General features: G+C 38.8%; 1 protein-coding gene across 1 annotated transcript in view; it reads left to right on the top strand.

Annotated features, from left to right (window-relative positions):
* Window positions 1-18,207, top strand: part of brinp3a.1 (bone morphogenetic protein/retinoic acid inducible neural-specific 3a, tandem duplicate 1) — a 62,923-nt gene extending 44,716 nt beyond the window's left edge. The window contains exons 5-8 of the mRNA XM_042481951.1: window positions 1,701-1,806; window positions 2,245-2,481; window positions 8,624-8,846; window positions 16,414-18,207. Coding sequence (XP_042337885.1) covers window positions 1,701-1,806; window positions 2,245-2,481; window positions 8,624-8,846; window positions 16,414-17,530 — 1,683 coding nt within the window. The 3' untranslated portion in view covers window positions 17,531-18,207. The remainder of the gene's footprint in view (window positions 1-1,700; window positions 1,807-2,244; window positions 2,482-8,623; window positions 8,847-16,413) is intronic.
* The last annotated feature ends 591 nt before the right edge of the window (window positions 18,208-18,798 follow it).

Raw genomic sequence — 18,798 nt, 5'->3', positions numbered from 1 at the left:
AAAAAGAAAGAAAAAATAAAACATCTATACATATTGTCATCTCCAAGATATGAATTTATTTTGAACTTCCCATGGCATGCCTGTGTAACCATTTCCTTCCAACATTCAAACACTGCTGGCGGCCAGGCAGACGATGGCAAGCAGCCAAGAAAAAGACTGATATTGTCTCATATCAATTGCAGGCCCCTGAATTGAATTGGTTAAAAATTATATTGTGGCAGAGTTTGTGATAGCAGCAAATATATCGTTGTTAAATTAATCAATATCATATCGTATGGTGATGAAACCTTGTTATTTACACTCCTAGTATCAGCCATTCTGTATTGATTTTGAATTTTTATGTTTTTTTTTTTTTTTCTGTGTAGGAGATGTTAAAAAAATAATATTTCATGAAGTCTTAACTAAGATAGCTAACATTTGAGCATGCACACCCAAGTTTGTTTGCTCAGACTGTTTTTTAAATCCTCAAAGTTAGCTTAAAACAGAGATGTCAGAAAAAAAATTAAAAATCTATAACCTCAAACCTGATATATATATATATATTATATATATATATATATATATATATATATATATATATATATATCACACACCAAACTAAGAGTGAACATAGTAGACATTATGCCTCCAGCATGTTTGCATGCATGTCAGCGTGGCATTTGTGTTTAGCTTAATGCACTGTTGGCACCAAGTACAACCTCACAGAGCTGCTAGCACAGCTATAGATTGGTGTTGAAATGAGTACTTTTATTCAAGCTATCCTCGTCTGGGAATAACAAGTCATTCTTTAAACCACATTGGACTTAAAACACTATATGAATCAGAATGCTGTTCAGTTCCTTTGCAGATAACATGAAGGGAGCCATGATAGCATGATGCCAATTAATTATCTAGCTAACATCATGTTACTTGCAGCCTGGATTGCTTAAGGGGAACTTTGCCAATATCCCTAATCAACACCTGTTTACAGGTCTTGAGGAGTACTACTACATATGTGAACATCATTGTATAAAGCTTGTTGTTGCTGCAGGGAAGCTGCACGGAATCTGCCAAATTGCCTTAAGTGATGTAACTTGCATTGTGGGTAATGCAGCCCAAGAGAACAAAGTATGGAATTAACAAAAAAAAAAAAAGTGTTGTTCTGCTTCCTCGATTTTAATATTTTTTGTCCGTTGTGGGTCTGACACATTTGAAGAACAACATCACATTCTTCTATCACATTTCAGCCTGTGCAGTCCTGTAAAAATATTGCATAGCCTACCTCGTGTGAAGGTTTGCATCAAGCAATAACATGAATACTCGGGTGTGTTAACAATTGAATAGGACATGCTTACATTACATAGATTTTAGCATGTTATGGGTGCCAGGGGGCATCATAATGAATATATAGTAGTTATATTCTATAGTAGAAGGAAAGGTTGTTGTTAATCTCACTCTGTATGACATTAAGTCCTGTGCTCTCTCTTATGCTTTCAATATTTTCCTTTATCTCTGCTGGGCTCTTCGGAATCATTATTATTATGTGCCTATGTTTCCCTCCCTTTTGGTGGCCGCAAATAGTAGAAGGAAAGGTTGTTGTTAATCTCACTCTGTATGACATTAAGTCCTGTGCTCTCTCTTATGCTTTCAATATTTTCCTTTATCTCTGCTGGGCTCTTCGGAATCATTATTATTATGTGCCTATGTTTCCCTCCCTTTAGGTGACCGAAACAAGGACGGGCCCTCTCGGATGCAGTAACTATGACAACCTCGACTCTGTCAGCTCCGTTTTGGTTCAGAGCCCTGAAAACAAGATTCATTTGCAAGGTTGGCCATCCATAATTGAACTCCCCCAATTTCTGATGGAATTGTCACAGTGTCTGTTCTCTGGCAAGCTTATAACTGCAGCGTGAGAGTGTCAGAACGAATTTAGCTTCAATCACTCTTTTTGCTTTTCTTGCCATGCATGCTTGCAGAGTTCTGAAGTGAATCCCAGACAGTAATGATTCAGAACAAAAGTAGCAGAACTGTGCAGTAAAAATAAAACTTTAAGTGAATCTCAGCATACTGTATGTGACACCAAGCATATGTCAAGCGTGGCAAAGAAACAAGAGGAAATGAGCGCCGGCTTTTAGTGATTCATAGATCTAGCACACCAAAGCCATCTAAACACATTTTCTGGAAAACTGAAAGCACTTACAGCTTCCTCTTCATTCATCCATATGACATTTCCATGTTTTTGTCCTGTTTTTGTCCTTGCCTCAGGCCTTCAGGCCATACTGCCAGAGTACCTAAGGGCCAGGTTCGTGCAGGCGGCTCTCAGCTACATCGGGTGTAATGAGGAGGGCCAGTTTGTGTGCCGGGACAATGACTGCTGGTGCCAGTGCGCCGCGGACTACCCACAGTGTAATTGCCCTGAGGTGGATCTGAGAGCCATGGAAGCCAGTTTGCTGAAAATCCGAGATTCCTGGAACATGGCCAATCAAGACTTTGAGGAGTCAGGTCAGTGTTTTCCTTCTCAATGGCTGCGACCCTCCCACTGTCAGCAAATTAGACCCTATTGTTTGAGGAGCCGATGGGCAAAGGAAACAAAGACTGAGAGGCCATGAAAACAAGGGACAATTATGTCCAACCCATGTGATGGGAATTAAACAGCATACACAGGAGCCATTGTTAAAATTGCATCTTACAAAATTATCTAAAAACAACAGAGAGGAGCATCTCATGCCTATTAATTGAAATGTCTTTGTATTTGATGGATTGTCCCAAAGTCCTACTGTTAAGTGTGGTCATAGCCTTTTTTCCACACAAAAAGACAACAAAATGTTAATCTGTCTCAAAAATGAAAAGCAAATTCACATACGTATGTTTAACATATGTTTGGTAGGCTTTGATTGAAACACCACTGCAAAACAATTGTAACTTATTATTATTATTGTCAAGGTAAACAATGTAGATACATATGAAATTTTCCAATATCAGAATCCTACCCTACATCCTCCCATGAAGACATTACTTTGTTTGGGTTTGTTGCACTGTATACTTCATTTTGCTTAACTTTGACCTGTTCTCCTCATGCGTGGACTCTTCTTTGTGCCATCCAGGGGCAGCAAAAGCACAATACTACTAATCCATGTAAAAACAAGGTGACAGCTATTTATGCCAAGTCAAAGATGTTAGTACCAACACAGAAGTAGACAAGGTACAAAACCTGATCAAGAATTCTGGGTTGAAATTTGATTATTTCTTATGCTAAATAAGATTTGTAGTTTGCTATGGCATACACATTTGACCAATTTTAAAGAGTAACTAAACTTTCAAACCATTTTTTTCAGTTGAAAAGCAATATAAATGGGCATTTAGTGGTGTTGTTGATTGGTTCAGGTCCTGACTTTTGAGTGCAAAGTATTAAAATTCTACATAATATGTATAAATTGCATAGTGACTGCCCTCTAATGGTTGAAACCTGGCTTTTGCTGTTGGCGGATCGTGGTAGCAGAAGTCTGCTTTCATCACTGCCCTGTTGCTTCTCACCAATAAACACCAATAAACAATTTTGCATGTGTGTTGGGGGCAGGACGGTGCTGTAGATCAAGAGGCGGAATAGTTCTGTGACTGGTCGTGTCTTAGCCCCTCTCCTAGCCCTGAGTATTTTTGAGACTTTTTTTCACATTTCAGGGAGGAGGCACTCAAGCCGAAAGCGAGGATTAAGTCACTCTTTAACAATAGTAACAAACTGAAACGCTTTTTAAGTACCTGTTTGAGGACATTGTGACTTTATGATTGTCTCATTTGAGGACATTGTGACTATACTATTGTATTATCACAGCATCTTACAGAGTTATAAAGTGAACAAATCACAAGGCTTTAGATACTGCATATTGCATTATTTCCAATTTTGCTCTTGCATAGCCATGTGCAGGCTTGAAACAGACAGTTTTGAACAGTTTTAGACCTGAACAATGACCCCTTACCCAAAACAGCCAACAAATGTTGCTTTGTTTGCAATTTTGTTTTTGCACAACAATGTACAGGCGTTAAAATGAACTGTTATAAACTTTATCACTCACTTGGGACTATTGAGAATAAATCCATACTCCCCATATGAGGAAATTCATTTTTTTTTTCTAAACTACTTAGTGTTCAAAGACAGTGCTTACCTTTTTATATGTATCACATCCTACTATTCCCAAATAGCTAGGAAAAAATCTTAATGCATACCAAACAAAAACCTGGGTCTTAGGGGATATATATTGTACATTTTCAGCAATATCCCTTCAGTAACTGTTCAGTGTTTGTTGGACAGTCTGCTAAATTAAATGCTGATGATGATGATGATGATGATGATGTACAAATTAAGGCACTTCATCACATTGATGAACAGATCCTGTAAATCCAATACTGCCATAAAGCAGTCCTGCCTATTGATTGGCAACATTTCCCTCAGCGCCCTGATACAGCCAGAGATATTAAAGGCATAGCTGACTCAGTAGGAACAGCGCAGAAAAAAAAAATCTCTAACAGTTGACAAGTCTGTCATCTCACAGTGTGTACTGTCAAAACACCTAACGCACTTCACCGGCATTCAAACAACTACCGTTATGCTGCTATTTGAGCCTGTCTGTGTACAGAAATTGCACGGTGCAGAACTAAATGTCCAGAAAATGAAAGGGTAGCATTTACAGTAATGTGTCTAGGTCACCGGTGATTCAGTCAAATGAAGGTTTTGCAGCACCATAGGGGAAGCTGTCACAACCTCAGAAACAAACAACAAATGATGTGATCTGTTAGCAGCCTATGATGTAACCTGTGATGTAATTCTTTGCAGCTCAATTGTGGCCATTTCATCAGTTAACCTTATGTAATGTCAGCTGGGCAACATGGCAAAAACAGACACATTAGCTCACCATTGTGCTTGCTGTGTTCACTCGGGATGAGTGTGAGAAAAGCATCCATGCAGGCTTTTTTCAGGGTGATTTTATTACACTGTTAGGTGCATTCTTTGGCTGTTGCACCCTTGCAGCCAGTGCATCACGTATTTTCACTCCAGCACAGCTCTGTTTCTGTGTTCCCATTATGTTTGAAACCGTGAGCTGCATCCACAGGCCCTGAGGGCATCTAGCTGTTACAGTCATTCCCAGCCCTGCCTTAAACTGTTCTTTGTGCTCCTTGCTGGCTGAGTGTGTTATTACTGGCTACATGCTTCTGTACTAAGGGCAACTTGATTAGCACACAGCTGGCAATAACTTTAACAGCAAGGTGCCCTGAGAACTGCACTTGCAGCGCTGTATTAAATAATGACAAATAAGTAAGTTCCCTTGGAACCCCCTGGGGATCTACTTGTGTATTTGATCTAATGGAAGAACAACCAACATCAGCAGCAGAGAGATTAACAATCAGGACTTGGACTGTTAAATTAAGTTTCAGCAGTCAGGTTATTGCAGACATGATTTGCTTCGACCTTCCACCAAGTGATGCAAAAATTAGGAAACTAAATATTCTGTTGGATCTGTATTTAGTTTAGTGATCTAGTGATTGTCAGTTTCCAGTGAGACAAATAACAGAGTCGTATTCATAATAATGTATTAGAATGGGCAGAGGACTTGGATCCATTGAGAAAAAAGGGTACAATTAAGTCAGAGGTTTCAATAAGTCAGGCAGAATGGGGTGTTTGTCACATGTGTTTGTAGTCGCTTTCATTAGATCTTGCTCCCTAAAGGGCACTGTTAAAAATATTGGTAATTACATTTTCAGATTTGGGGTCACAGATTATCTACAGGGTAATTTTAAGAGTAACACGTTCATCAGCATGATGAATTTAAGTCGTCTCATTTAGCCACTTGATAATAATTGCCTTTTTAAACACATAACAGCTTCAAAGTTCATGTATCTTATGACGTAGAACATACCACGAAAATCTCTCAAGCTTGTATTAACCACAGACCTTATTTCAGGTATCTAACCAAAAACCCATTCAAAAAACCCTTGGCTTTGAGACAAGGGGATCACAGGTAAGACTCATTTCTAGGTTTCTCTATTCCTACGTGACATTTTAGGCTTCTGTCAACTGAAAGTAAAAGGTGTAATGACCAATCCCACTCTCCCCTTAGCATCCAACAGGTCTTGGTCAAAATACATTTAAATATTTTGCATTTTTTTGTCAAATGAACTTGCTTTAAATGAACCCAGCCACTAAGACCGACAATTTACTAATTGTGACTTCATAATTTAGCAATTTAAGAACCAAAGAAGCCTCTCGATACACATCATTATCCTCCAACCCCAATTTGTTGGGAATAATGCCCAGAATATGTCTGTGCTTGTGCTCCTTTCAAACTGCGTCTTCCATTTTTAAAATCATACAAAGGGGGGATGGCTGCTACCTTCCTGGGTTCAATGACTGACAAGATAATAATGGTGGGCAGAGAGTGGGTTTCCAGGGATGAGTTATTGTTGTCTTGGTGATAAAATAATGGTCTGGCTCAGCAGCAACTTGCAGTTTCCACCTTTCCCTGGAAACTCGACACTATGAACAGATTCAGTTACTGTTTCCTGCACTAATTAATCAATATTTTTGCCTGAGCTTAAAGCAGTGGAAAAACACCCAGTGCATTTACAGTGTAACACATACATTTAACCTGGGTCAGAAAACAGGGATGAAAACATTGCCTATTTAAAACAATTGCCATCCTGTTGAGCCACTTTGTAAAATATTTTTTGAATGCCACAGTTTTTGAATGTGGTGATGTCTGGTGATATCCCGCTAACAAGGAATTATGTGTTTTTATCTATTCTCTCTTTTGTTTTAAATTGTTTTTTCCCCTTTTATAGTCTCCTTTGAAGCTCTTTTTACTTTTGTTTGCTTTGTTTTGTCAGATTTTTATGATTCTGCTTGTCTGAACTTTTTACACAAGGGATGCTATTTCAATTGTGCAAATCAAGAAAGATTATGAAAAGACAGATATTATCTGTGCAGCATCAATGTGAATGCATTTCTTGATTTTTCAGGCATTTGCTGGATTAGCCAAAAGCAAACATTCATATCACTTTTGAAAGAAATCTTACGAAAAGATGAATGAAAATAGATTTCATTGAGTACATAATAAAATAGGCATGTAATGCCCCATGAGCTGGCATTGCTCATTGTTCCAGTTGTGCAAATAAAAGTGATAAAAATAGAGTTAAAGTTTTTGTCTGTGCAGCTTTTAATATCCCAGGTGGTGTTAGGTATCAGATGGTAAGGATACTGACCTATGCCTCAATGTAAATAAATTTCTCAAATATTGGCCAAAAAACAGGCCCTTGTCCCTTGTGCAAGAAATTTCAAAAGATTGATAAAAGCAGATTTTATGTAACACAGATTAAAATGGGCATGTGATGTGCCATGAGCTGTCATTGTGCCCAAACTGCCATGCAATTTTACTGGGTCTATTTTTTTTATCTTTAATTTCAGAGTACATATTCATTACCTATTAAAACAAAAAAAGTTCATCTTTAGGAGAAACAAATGGTCCTGGGTTTGAGTGGTTTTAGTATTTGAAGGGATTTGTACACAATAGCAAAAATACTATTACTTGGGAAACTATAACCATTTTTTTTTTTTTTTTTTTTTTTTTTTGTTGTACATGTTATTCCTATGGTCAAAGACAGTCATAACATATTAGTAGCAATGACCCCCTTCCAAATAAAAAACTACTTTAACATGTGATGTCATAGAGGATGTTTCTAGCTTTGAGAGAGTTGCTCATGTTCATGTGTTGATTGAACTTTCCTAGGCCATGGAAATACTGCAATTCCAAATTCAAGTGCTGTTCCCCTTCAGACTCCCTATTTCAATGCAATACAAATGAATATGTAAAATTGCAACATCTTGACGGAGCACTTGGAATCAAATGAGCAAATATTTAAGCTGCACCGTGTGGTTTCTTTCCTCCGCAGGAGAACATCTCTCATTTTAAAATGTAGGCCATGACTAGCACCCCCAAATACCCCTTTAATATATTTTATTACTAACTGTTTAATCAACTTATTAATTTCACAGGAACATGTAATACACCTTGCATAATCGCCAGGGAAGCCATTGACACTTAATTGGATTTCTAATCAGATGCTGTATTATCAAGATAACGGTAACTAATTACAAACAGTGCAGTCATTTTCTCATCAGTGTTGTGCTTCACATCAATTTTCCGTACAACCAATCATGATTACAATGGCGATGATATTGGTATTGAATGCCTAGGAAATGTAATACGTTTGCTGGGCATTGCATGTGCAGCAGACAGCAGCTCTGATGGGCTGACATAGTAAATTATCCTCTGTGCTCCTTGTCCATGTTGTTTTCTCACAGACAGACCTGCAGGATTAGCCCTGACAAAGCTGTTGGCTGTTCATTAATGCAATAAAAAAAAACTATCCCAACCTCATATTTAGCTCTGCCTTTTTCCATTAACATATGCGTCAAACAATATCACTTCCAGTTTGCCCTGCAGCTGCAGAGCCTGTGCGGCCTCTGCAAAGTGTTTCTCTCGTTTAGTCTGCCTAAATTAGTCAAACATAGCTGGAACGAAGTGAGAGAGTTAGTTTGGCCTGTGTTTGTAGAAGTGCTCAACTCTCGTCTTGCATCTCTCTCCCTGCCCTCCAGATGAATTTCAGAACTTCGTTCGAAGGCTTCCCACGTTTTACGCCCTGAACACGTCGGCCATCCAATACTTCTGGAAGATGGAGCCGGCCGTTCACCAGCGCTACAAACAGCTGGAGCTCAGCACCCAGCAGCTCCTGAGCAAAGCGCGGCGCATCGTCAACAAGCTCTTCACCCTCAGCAAGAGGTGTCGAAGTCAGCCCAAAATTATTATGCTGAGGGAGAGGTGAGAAGCTGATAAGTATTCTTGCTGACTTTTCTGTTAATGTGGGTTTGTGTGTGTGCATGCGTGTGGTTGTGCATGTGTGAAAATAAGCAAAAAAATTCCAAAGCCTGCAGCCACATCACAAGTCCTTTCAAGCAAGCTGTGAACGGCAGTGCTCATTTATTTTCTGCAGCCCACTCTGTGCACAGCGCTTTGTTATCCCCTCAACTAGGCATTATGCTAATAATACACACAACATATTAGTGCTTTGATATTCAACCGAGGTCCTCCTGACGTGAGCTATAGTGTTACACCTGATGACTTGGCTGCAGTCCCAGCCAAGGTCGCCTTTACATCCAGGAAATCAAAGTCATCCTCCTGTGAAATTAAAGTTTGCAGTGTTTTAAAGGAATATGCTAACTTTGGGAGATTTTCCTTTTGGTTAACTATGAGGAAATCATAGACAAAAAAGTTTTCTGTGTCTCCTCAGTAGATCATTTGATCTATTCTTGTAATTTAAAAAAAAAAAAAAAAAAAAAGTCATATAGTCCAAAGACTCCCGACTTATGAAAAAGAAATGTGATTTTGCCAGTAGAGCTAATGCAGCCAGGTTTATCTTTGGAGCAATTTCAGGTGAGAAACTAAGTAATCATCCTCTGCAATGCGATTTGTCACTGCAGCTGCACGGTCTCTCGTCGCCCACCACCTTCACCTCCTGTTAAATAAGCGCGTATAATTCCTGTTCAACATTTTACCATCACCCAAAAAATCTTATAAGACCATACATGTACAAGATGTACTCATACTTTAGAGCCGCTACAACTTCTTATTTTTCTACCATTTTATTGCCTTTTAGAGCAAATGCTAAACTTTTAGCATGGAGCATTATAGCCAGTGCTATAGTTGCTGCATAGTTTTATGTAGGATTTAAAACCCATTTTAAAGCACCAAACAGCCAAATTGTATGTGTGTTTACTAAAAGACCGCACCAAGATTTTAACAGCCACTAAAAAAAAGCAGCATAGCTAAAAACTACAAATTTTTCAGATGCAATTATATTTTAAGCTGCAAAATGTGGGAGTGAGGAATGGTATTTCAAATAGCTGTTGCGCCTGATTTATCATCATAGCCTGACTCCTGCTTCAGATGATACTGCGTCTGAAATTTAATGTCTGGGTAAAGCAGGTGTAAAATCTGCAGCACTGTTTCATCGGACACACACGGTGTGAGAATATAGCCAGGCACAGTGAGAGACAGGGAGAGAAATCTAAATGAAAAGATGCATTACAACGTTACTTTAGCAAAGCTCTTCTCTCTGCACCGCGACACAAGGCTCTTTATGCAGCAGTGCAACACCCTGTTATCTGTTACACAGTGTTTCCTTTTGGTTTCCCGTTGGTCCCCCTGCCTATTTTTCCTGACTTTTAATGATTTACAGCAGCTCCAGTCCAGGGCTGTATGATTGAATGAGCCAGTAAGAGTCATTAAGCGGGCTGCATTATAATCTGTTTGCAGAAATAATCTAGTAAAAGGAGTTTTAACAGTTTTACCTATCTCCCAGATTTCCATAACTAAATTTAATCACTGGTCTATTTGTCGGGCTGAAATCTCACTATTTAAATATTATTACCCAACAAACTACATGTGGCTTTTGATATGGTTCTGCATATTTAAATAATCATTTGTTTTCCTTGAGTATTCATTTCATAAATATTTTCATAATGCTTTGTTATTATTTGTCCCAATGAAATTATAAAGGCTAGTACCTTTATTTTGAAGAAGAAATGCCAGTGGGAGGAAAATAAAATGCACAGGTGTCAGCACATGCTTACCTCAGTCCAGTTGCCAAAGGAAAATGTTGGCATTTTACATTTCATGCAAACCACAGATATGTTAGAATTTTACACTTCATACATATGATGCAGTTTAAATTACATGAACATCTGCTGAATTTCGATGGGAAGATGGATGGCATGACACTCAAGCCAGACAGGTGCCATGTTTGTAGCAACAATAGCAAGTGTTTTTTTAAGTACAGTTCAGTCCAGTCCAGTCATATGGAGGAGTTGGCTGACTATCTAGGCACCGGTTAGATGGAAGGAAGTTCTGATATCCACAAATTATATCCACATATTGTTGAAAATTGGCCAGGTGAGCCAAAATGTGTTTTCCTCGCCCTCACCAAGTGGCTGTGCATAAACATAACCACCCCATTGAGCACTGTCACAACATAAAATAGAAAATTCAAATGTAAATATAAATCCACAACATATAAAACACAGAAATTTAACATACCCATATTTGACTGAAACTTCCAATGCCAAAAATTATTGCCGTTTGGTTTGCATGACTACATAATTGACAATGAAATTAGAGGATGAAGTGACTTGCAGGATATATTGAAACCAGCCCATAAATAAGATAAGTCCACATGTGCAACACCATCTGCACTGAATCTAACATTCAGTATTTCTTAACACTTCAGCTGGACAGTCTCTGGGACAATATTAGGAAGAGCAGTTATAAAGCAGTAATGAGATTAAGTGAATGAGTGTTGAAGTAAATACTTGGAGACTTTAAAACTGGGTATTTTGGACCATGTTATGATTTAACCTGGTGCTCTTTAAAGATCTGAGGAAGAGTCTGTTTTTTTCATATAAACAGAGTTCAAAGTGAAACAGGAAAAAAAAAAGATTCAGCCCTTTCCTAAATTGAAGTATAGCATTTTTTTTCTCTTTTTTAAAATCTTTTAGTTGTGAGATATAATGAATGATTTTGCATTTCAAAGAATCTGCACAAAAAGACAGTAAATTTCACATCTGACTTTGTTAAGCTTCAAAAAAATGCACATTTAAAAAAAAATACCATTATTTCCTCTCTTCCACCTCTTCTCTCCCTATTGCCTCGTGTGTAATGACCTAGTTCATAGCGGATTTGTTTTTGCCTTTTTATAAAATAAATATTCATATATATCTGCAGCTATTATTCATGTACTGAAGCATCATGGTCTTTGTCAGATGGGAAAAAAGCAAACATAAAAATATGATATGCTTTGTAACTTAATGCCACAAATCCATTTTGGAGTTTCTATTGCAACTCTCTAGTACAGTCTTTGAAGATAAGGACAGTATGCTTTTTCGGTTTTGAGCTGCGAATACAAGGTGTCAGAATATCAGCGACAGAGCCGCTAAAAAACAACAGTTGTTTTATTTTGTGGTTCACCGAGAGAATAAATATTGCTTTTAATGGAGAAAATGGAGTGCATCCTCTGTGGAGAGAAAAGTTTTGCTCACTCGTGAAAGTGAATCTGTGGCAGAAGGAAAAAGTTTGTGTGTGGCATTGATCAGTGTGAAATGAGCTGACAGACAGCGAACAGATTGCAGACTGAACACCCAGCTTCTCTCTGGCCTGCGCTACACACTGCGTCTCCATGACAGTTTACATGTCCTGCTGACACAATGCGCTTTATGATGGCGGGGCAGCTTCCTCTGTCTCGCTGTGCACAGCCTCCGCTCTGGAGGTGAGATATGCACAACTGACTCTAACGGATGAGCCTCAGAGAAGCCCGGTATTGTTAACACCTTGTATCAACTGTCTTCTAAAGAAATGTCATTAGACTTTAAATTTGACGATTTGAGAAAATGTCTTTTATTCTTCCCTTTTTCCTACATGTCACACTCTGCTACACACAATGACTACACTCGCTGTGATGCTGGAATATTGTATTAAAGTAGCTTGCTGGTTCAAAGCGCCTGTGTTTCTGCAGACTTTGGCTCCACATGGTGCTCATCACAAAAGAAAACCCCAAAATAAATCTGTCGCAGTTTTGGCTCTATTTCCTCATCATATTTAGAAGGTGTACTTAGGCCTGGACTTCTTGTTTTTGTGTATGTGTGTGTGTGTGTGTGTGTGTGTGTGTGTGTGTAAACTATACCATAAGTTGTATGTTAAGTAGGGTTAGGGTTAAGGCCTTCAGAATGTGGAAAAAATTCATGTCACCCCACCCCACAATTTTTTTTTTTTTTTAGCAATCATTAATAATAACTGGGGAAGTAACATTAGAAAGAAAGGATCTTAAGGAGTTAAGTATAGTGAAAATATGGCATGATAGCATCTGCAAACTCATGTTAGCAAATTCTGTTCATTTAATCCATAGTTATTCCCTGGTCATCCACAATCAGCCTGCAGGAGCTCTGTGTATCCCCCCCAGGGGGTCCTGCCCCACAGTTTGAAAACCATTGTATTAGAGGCTTGAACCAAACTCCCTATGTGGTTGTTGTGGATAAAGGACTCGCCCCAGATGAAAATGAAAATGATGAAAACTACCAAGGACTTTTACCATAATAATCAAATAGCATACAGCAGACATGATCACACTAAAATTGCCATTTCTAGTCGACTATTGTATCATGATGATTTTTAGGAGCTTCAGTTATAATCCAACAATGTTAAGCAGTCAATTGGATGACTTTCTCAAAAAATACTGTATAAATCCTGCACTGAATATGTAGCACTTTCAAAAATTAGATAGCTTCAAAGTATAAAAGTCTTCATCAGCTGAGTTGAAGACTAGATTTTGCTTTAAGGTTATGGCAGATTTTTTTTTTTTCTGTTCTATTTTGGCGATGGTGCTGTGAGCGCCCACATGCATTCAGCATTTGTCATTGTGTCTTATCAAACGTTTGGTTAGAAAAAGTCAGCACCAAATACTGCTTTGTGTCCCTGTGTAGAAGGAATGGCAGAAGGCTCTCCAGAAAATATACTGAGGGCAACCTTTACTTTGAAACTTACTGAAATATGCCTCATATATTTGCTCAAAAATCTGGGTTTGTTAAGTTGTGGAAAGAAACTTGTTTTACTTTAATCAAATGTTTATCTGTTTATCTGTGCAGTTTAAGCTGCACACACTATGCATTCCACTTAATATTTAGTCAAATAACTGCTGGGACAGGTGTTGAATTCTTATCAAATGTGCTTTTGCTATGTAAATGACTTATAGTTGTATTGTTGTTTGCCCTAAATTAATTTCAAAGTTGCACATGACCACAATGATAAAACAGCAATGTGCTAGATAACAAAAGGGGATTCAGAAATGTGACAGATGTGAAACAAAGAATTTAAAGACTGATTTATGACATTATATTCTTGTCATGCAGTCCATCTGCTCCCCTTTTTTTTCCCGTAAACAGTCTGATGAATTTTGATTTACCATTAGAGTTTGTGTCTTAGAATAAATGAAACACACTTAACAGTGTATCAGAATAGCAGAACCCAGTGTTTTAAATCAGATGGATTGTGATGTTTATAATGTTAAACAGAGGACATTTTTTTCCCTCATCATGTGGAACTTTCCATAAAACACTGGTGTATATTCTGCTAAACATGGAGTGATTCCAGACTAAAACTAAATATGTGGAAGGTATCGTTTCTAGAAGGATTTTTTTCAGGATTTGAATGCATCGCTTAAACGTGGGCCTTGCTCAGTGGGCATGAGTTTCTGGAGAATACAAAGCAATACAGAAGAGTGGAGGACTGTTGACCTTCACCCGTACCTCCCTCGCCTACATTGTTAGATCAGGAAGCTGAAAAGGGAGATATCAGACCTCAGCAATGTATTTTCTTTGCTTGTAACATTGAAACACACACCTCAAACCCATGATCATCACTTTGCTTGCCGTTACGACCCACAAGCCAACACTCAAGTGTGGTTTATGATAATGGGAGGGTGTAGATGGTCATCGTAAATCACATTTTAATGTGATGGATTTATGTATTCACGGAGGGCAGGATGTGTCATCACAATACTGCATGTTTATGTTATACAGGAGAAAAAAGGGCTTTTTTTTTATATAAGAAAAGACTTTTATTTTACTAAAACACAAGATTTTAAAAAAAAGTTTCTATTTATTTGGGTAATTAACCCTTTAAAAATGGACCTCCTGTAGGCGGCTGCTGAAGATTGTTGTTTGCATGATCCTGTTTAAATTAATCTTAAGTAAGAGCCACAGAGCCACCACATTCATTCTGTTTGCAGCACAAAGTTAAGACTTCTGTCTTCCGTCATCACGTCATGAACTTATGTCACCGTAACTTACATAAAATAGAGACGTAGTATTTTGACATCATTATGTTGGAATCTCCCTTTGATTCTCCCGGTCATGGTTGGGAGATTGTTGTTTGTATAATCTTGTAAATATACTGATCTCAAATAAAAAACACATTCATTCTTTTTGCAGTACACAGCTCAGACAAATGTCTTCCATGTCATAATGTTGTATGCTCATAATGATCTTATTGCTGTTCTCGATGTGTGCTGCAAACAACGCAAAAATGTGAAGTGGAATGAATGACGAATCTATCATAAGGCCTGTGCACTCTGCTCATAGAAAATGAGCATATGTCAAAAATAAATAATGTTTATAGTCCAAATAACTTAAGAGTGTTAGGAATATTTAGTTCATGCTTCTACATTTAGAAATGTTTTGGATCAATATGTTTTGTATTGTTTATATTTAAATTATATTCTAAAAAATTCTAATGACACTTTTTCAATACTTCTAACAATTATTCTGGTTTATGTACTGGCATAACCTTTTAGTTTAGGTTGTAGAGATTCTAGGGATATTAAGTATTTAAAGATACTCCAAGAAATGACATCACAATAAGTGAAAATACCAATGCATGCACTGTCAGATCATTTCTATTGCAGAGATCAAAGGGTCAACTTCATATTTGAAGAACAACGAAAAGACTATACATGCTATATTTATTATTTAGTCTTTTATAGACATGCTGATTTTGAGGCACCTTAAATCTTTGTAACCAAGATCACTTCTGTGTGGCCATTCCCAGTATGCATGGACAGGGTTACTGAACAGAGCTACCAGAAACAGATCCAGGCCCAAATAAAAATAACTACAACAAGGGACAAGAAAATACATAACAAAAAAGAGAGAGATGCAAAACAAAACAAAAAAAGAAGCAAAACCTGCACTGAGTCTGTGTGTTGCTTCTGTCTAGGAAAGGTGGTGGGACCTTTTGCATATCTGTGCCCAGGGCCCCATTGTCTCATTATCTTCCCTTGCTCGCATGGAAATAATTTCTGTAATTTACGTGTTCCTGAGCAAGACGGATTCTCTTTCAGGAAATGCTTAACGCTTGAAACAAAAAAAACCCTTGAAAAACCTGGAGCGATCACTATTCAATCACTATTCTTGTGCTATTTTTTGATGCCTTTTCCAAGTTTTTCATCTTTACACCATGGAAATTGGTGCAATTTCTTTCAAAAACATGGTAAATAAAAAGGCTATGAGCAACTTGGAAAGAAATGATCCAGAAGTTGAAAGACAGTAGATTTAGAAATGTATTTCAAAAAGCTAGAAAAAAATATCTCAGCGAAAAAAAAAAATATGATGGTCATAAATCTTTATGTTACATTATGTGACAAAAAATTTTGGGTTCTTTCACTGCTCACCACCTGCTTCCAATATTTTTGAAAGAAATCATACAATATGCTTAGGTTTCAAATAGTTAATTTTATCAGTTTTATCTACAGAACAGCTTACATACTGTTCTGTTTCTGTTGCAGGCCCTTCAGCTACTGGCTGCACTACATCCTCTCCATCATGTACTGCAGTGAGAACAACCACATCGGTTCCTACCTGGAGGAGACGCGAAGCTGCTCCTGCCCCTATGAGCACCCCCCCTGCCAGGGCGTCATCCCCTGCACGGTGGGCGAGGGCACCTCCTGCGCCTCCTGCTCCTACGAGAACCGCTCCCGCTGCGCCACCTGCAACCAGGGCTACATGCTGAGCCAGGGCCTGTGCCGCAACGAGGTGCCCGACTCCACCGACCACTACATTGGCTTCGAGACGGACCTGCAGGATTCAGAGCTGCGCTACCTGCTGCAGAAACGCGACAACCGCATCAGCATTCACGGGATCTTCGTCAGCAATGACGTCAGGCTGAATAACTGGTTCGACCCGTCATGGAGGAAGAGGATGCTGCTGACGCTGAAAAGTAATAAATACAAGTCAAACCATGTCCACATGCTCCTGGGGATGTCTCTACAGATCTGCCTTACCAAGAACAGCACTCTGGACCCCATGCTGTCTGTCTATATCAATCCGTTCGGGGGGAGCCACTCGGAGAGTTGGATCATGCCCATCGACCAGAACAACTACCCAGACTGGGAGAGGACTAAATTAGACATTCCCTATGATTGTTACAACTGGACTTTGACTTTGGGCAACAAGTGGAAAACATTTTTTGAGACAGTCCACTTTTACCTACGGAGCCGGATCAGAGGGCCATCAACTAACGGGAATGGAACTATATATTACGAACCATTGGAGTACCTGGAACCGGGGCGCAATCTCGGCTACATGAAGATAAACAGCATCCAGGTGTACGGCTATAGTATGCACTTTGACCCGGAAGCGATCCAGGACTTGATTTTACAGCTTGACTACCCATACACTCAGGGATCGCAGGACTCCGCCCTGCTGCAGCTGCTGGAGATCCGGGATCGGGTCAACAGGCTCTCCCCGCCCGGAGCTCAGCCTCTGGACCTCTTCTCCTGCCTGCTGCGGCACCGGCTCAAACTGTCCACCACAGACGTTGCCAGGATCCAGGCAGCGCTGCAGACTTTCAGTGCCAAGCAGCCCAACTCGATGGAATACGAAACAACCAAATTATGTAGCTAATAAGTGGGCGGGCGGCCAGGTGCACAGATGGCACAGCAGTTATCACACAGGCCTGATGACGGTTAAGAGCAATTCTGGAGCCGAGTGAGGGACATTTGGGGGACATTTCCATTGTCGTCATGGATCTCAAGAGTGCATTTGAGATTCTCATGTCAGCTTTTCGTATAAATTTGTATAACATTGTAGAATTAAGGAGGATTTCACCAAACTTGCCTCATAGGTCTTTTTTTTCTCTCTCTCTCTCCTGATGAAAATAACTTTGACAGTTAATAATATAAATTCAATCCACCACTGATATGTTGCCAGTGTGCTGACGTTTGTAGGTTGCACAATTTGAAACCGCTCACATACGTAAACAAAAGCTTTTGCCGATGAAGTATTACCCAAGCAATGTAAACATCTCACAAATATAATCATTTCAGCACCAGCATGAGTTTTCATTTGGTTTTTTTTTTCATCACATTTATTTTTTATGTGCAAACTTGTTTTACAGTCATGGCCTTCCCTTTTAACCTGGCACATGATGGCCGCTTCATTGTTTTTAGCTTTCCATTCAGCATCAAGCTCACTCCTTTTTTTAAACTGTACTACACATTTTTTGTAGGAAAAGAACAAAAAACAACAACAAAATGAGTAAATAGATGCTGTATTACTCCAGATTTGCTGATAAAAATGACACCACGATCACAATATATGTTATATGTGCTTTTATTTTTATAATGCTGTTGTTTGTGAAACAAAAGTTAAAAAAAAACACTGTCTATAAAATGTATAATACAATTTGTTAATACACTAAATAAAACATTTTTATGTGTGGTCTATAGATGGTGTGCTTTTCATGCAGGAGACACTCATGACACACTGTGGTTTCACAGCAGGTGTAACTATGCCATTGATTAGGAGTGTCCATTACATTTGGGGGATACAGTGAGAGAGCATGCAGAATACAGATAGGCCTGGAACTTGATTGCTGCCCTTTATTTCGGTTATTATTAACACCTGCACCTTTCCTGCTGTGGCATGTCAAGTGTCTGCTGTGAAGAATCTCCATGGCCTCTTCGTGGATAACAGGATATGACACAAGCCTGAGTTATTCTAAGCTGGTTTCAAATTTATCTGGATCTGTTGTCAGAAAAACCATCTCATCAAGGCCAAACCTGCAACAGCACAGGCTTATTCACTGTTAGCTGCAAGCTAAGATGTTTTAAGATAAATTCCATCCCATTTCCAGATACTGGTGACTGATTTTTGTAGGTATGACGTTAATA

This window comes from Plectropomus leopardus, chromosome 3 (genome assembly GCF_008729295.1).
Source record: "Plectropomus leopardus isolate mb chromosome 3, YSFRI_Pleo_2.0, whole genome shotgun sequence".
NCBI lineage: Eukaryota > Metazoa > Chordata > Actinopteri > Perciformes > Serranidae > Plectropomus > Plectropomus leopardus.
The sequence above is the reverse complement of the archived record's forward strand: the minus strand, read 5'-3'. Positions and strand labels throughout refer to the sequence as shown.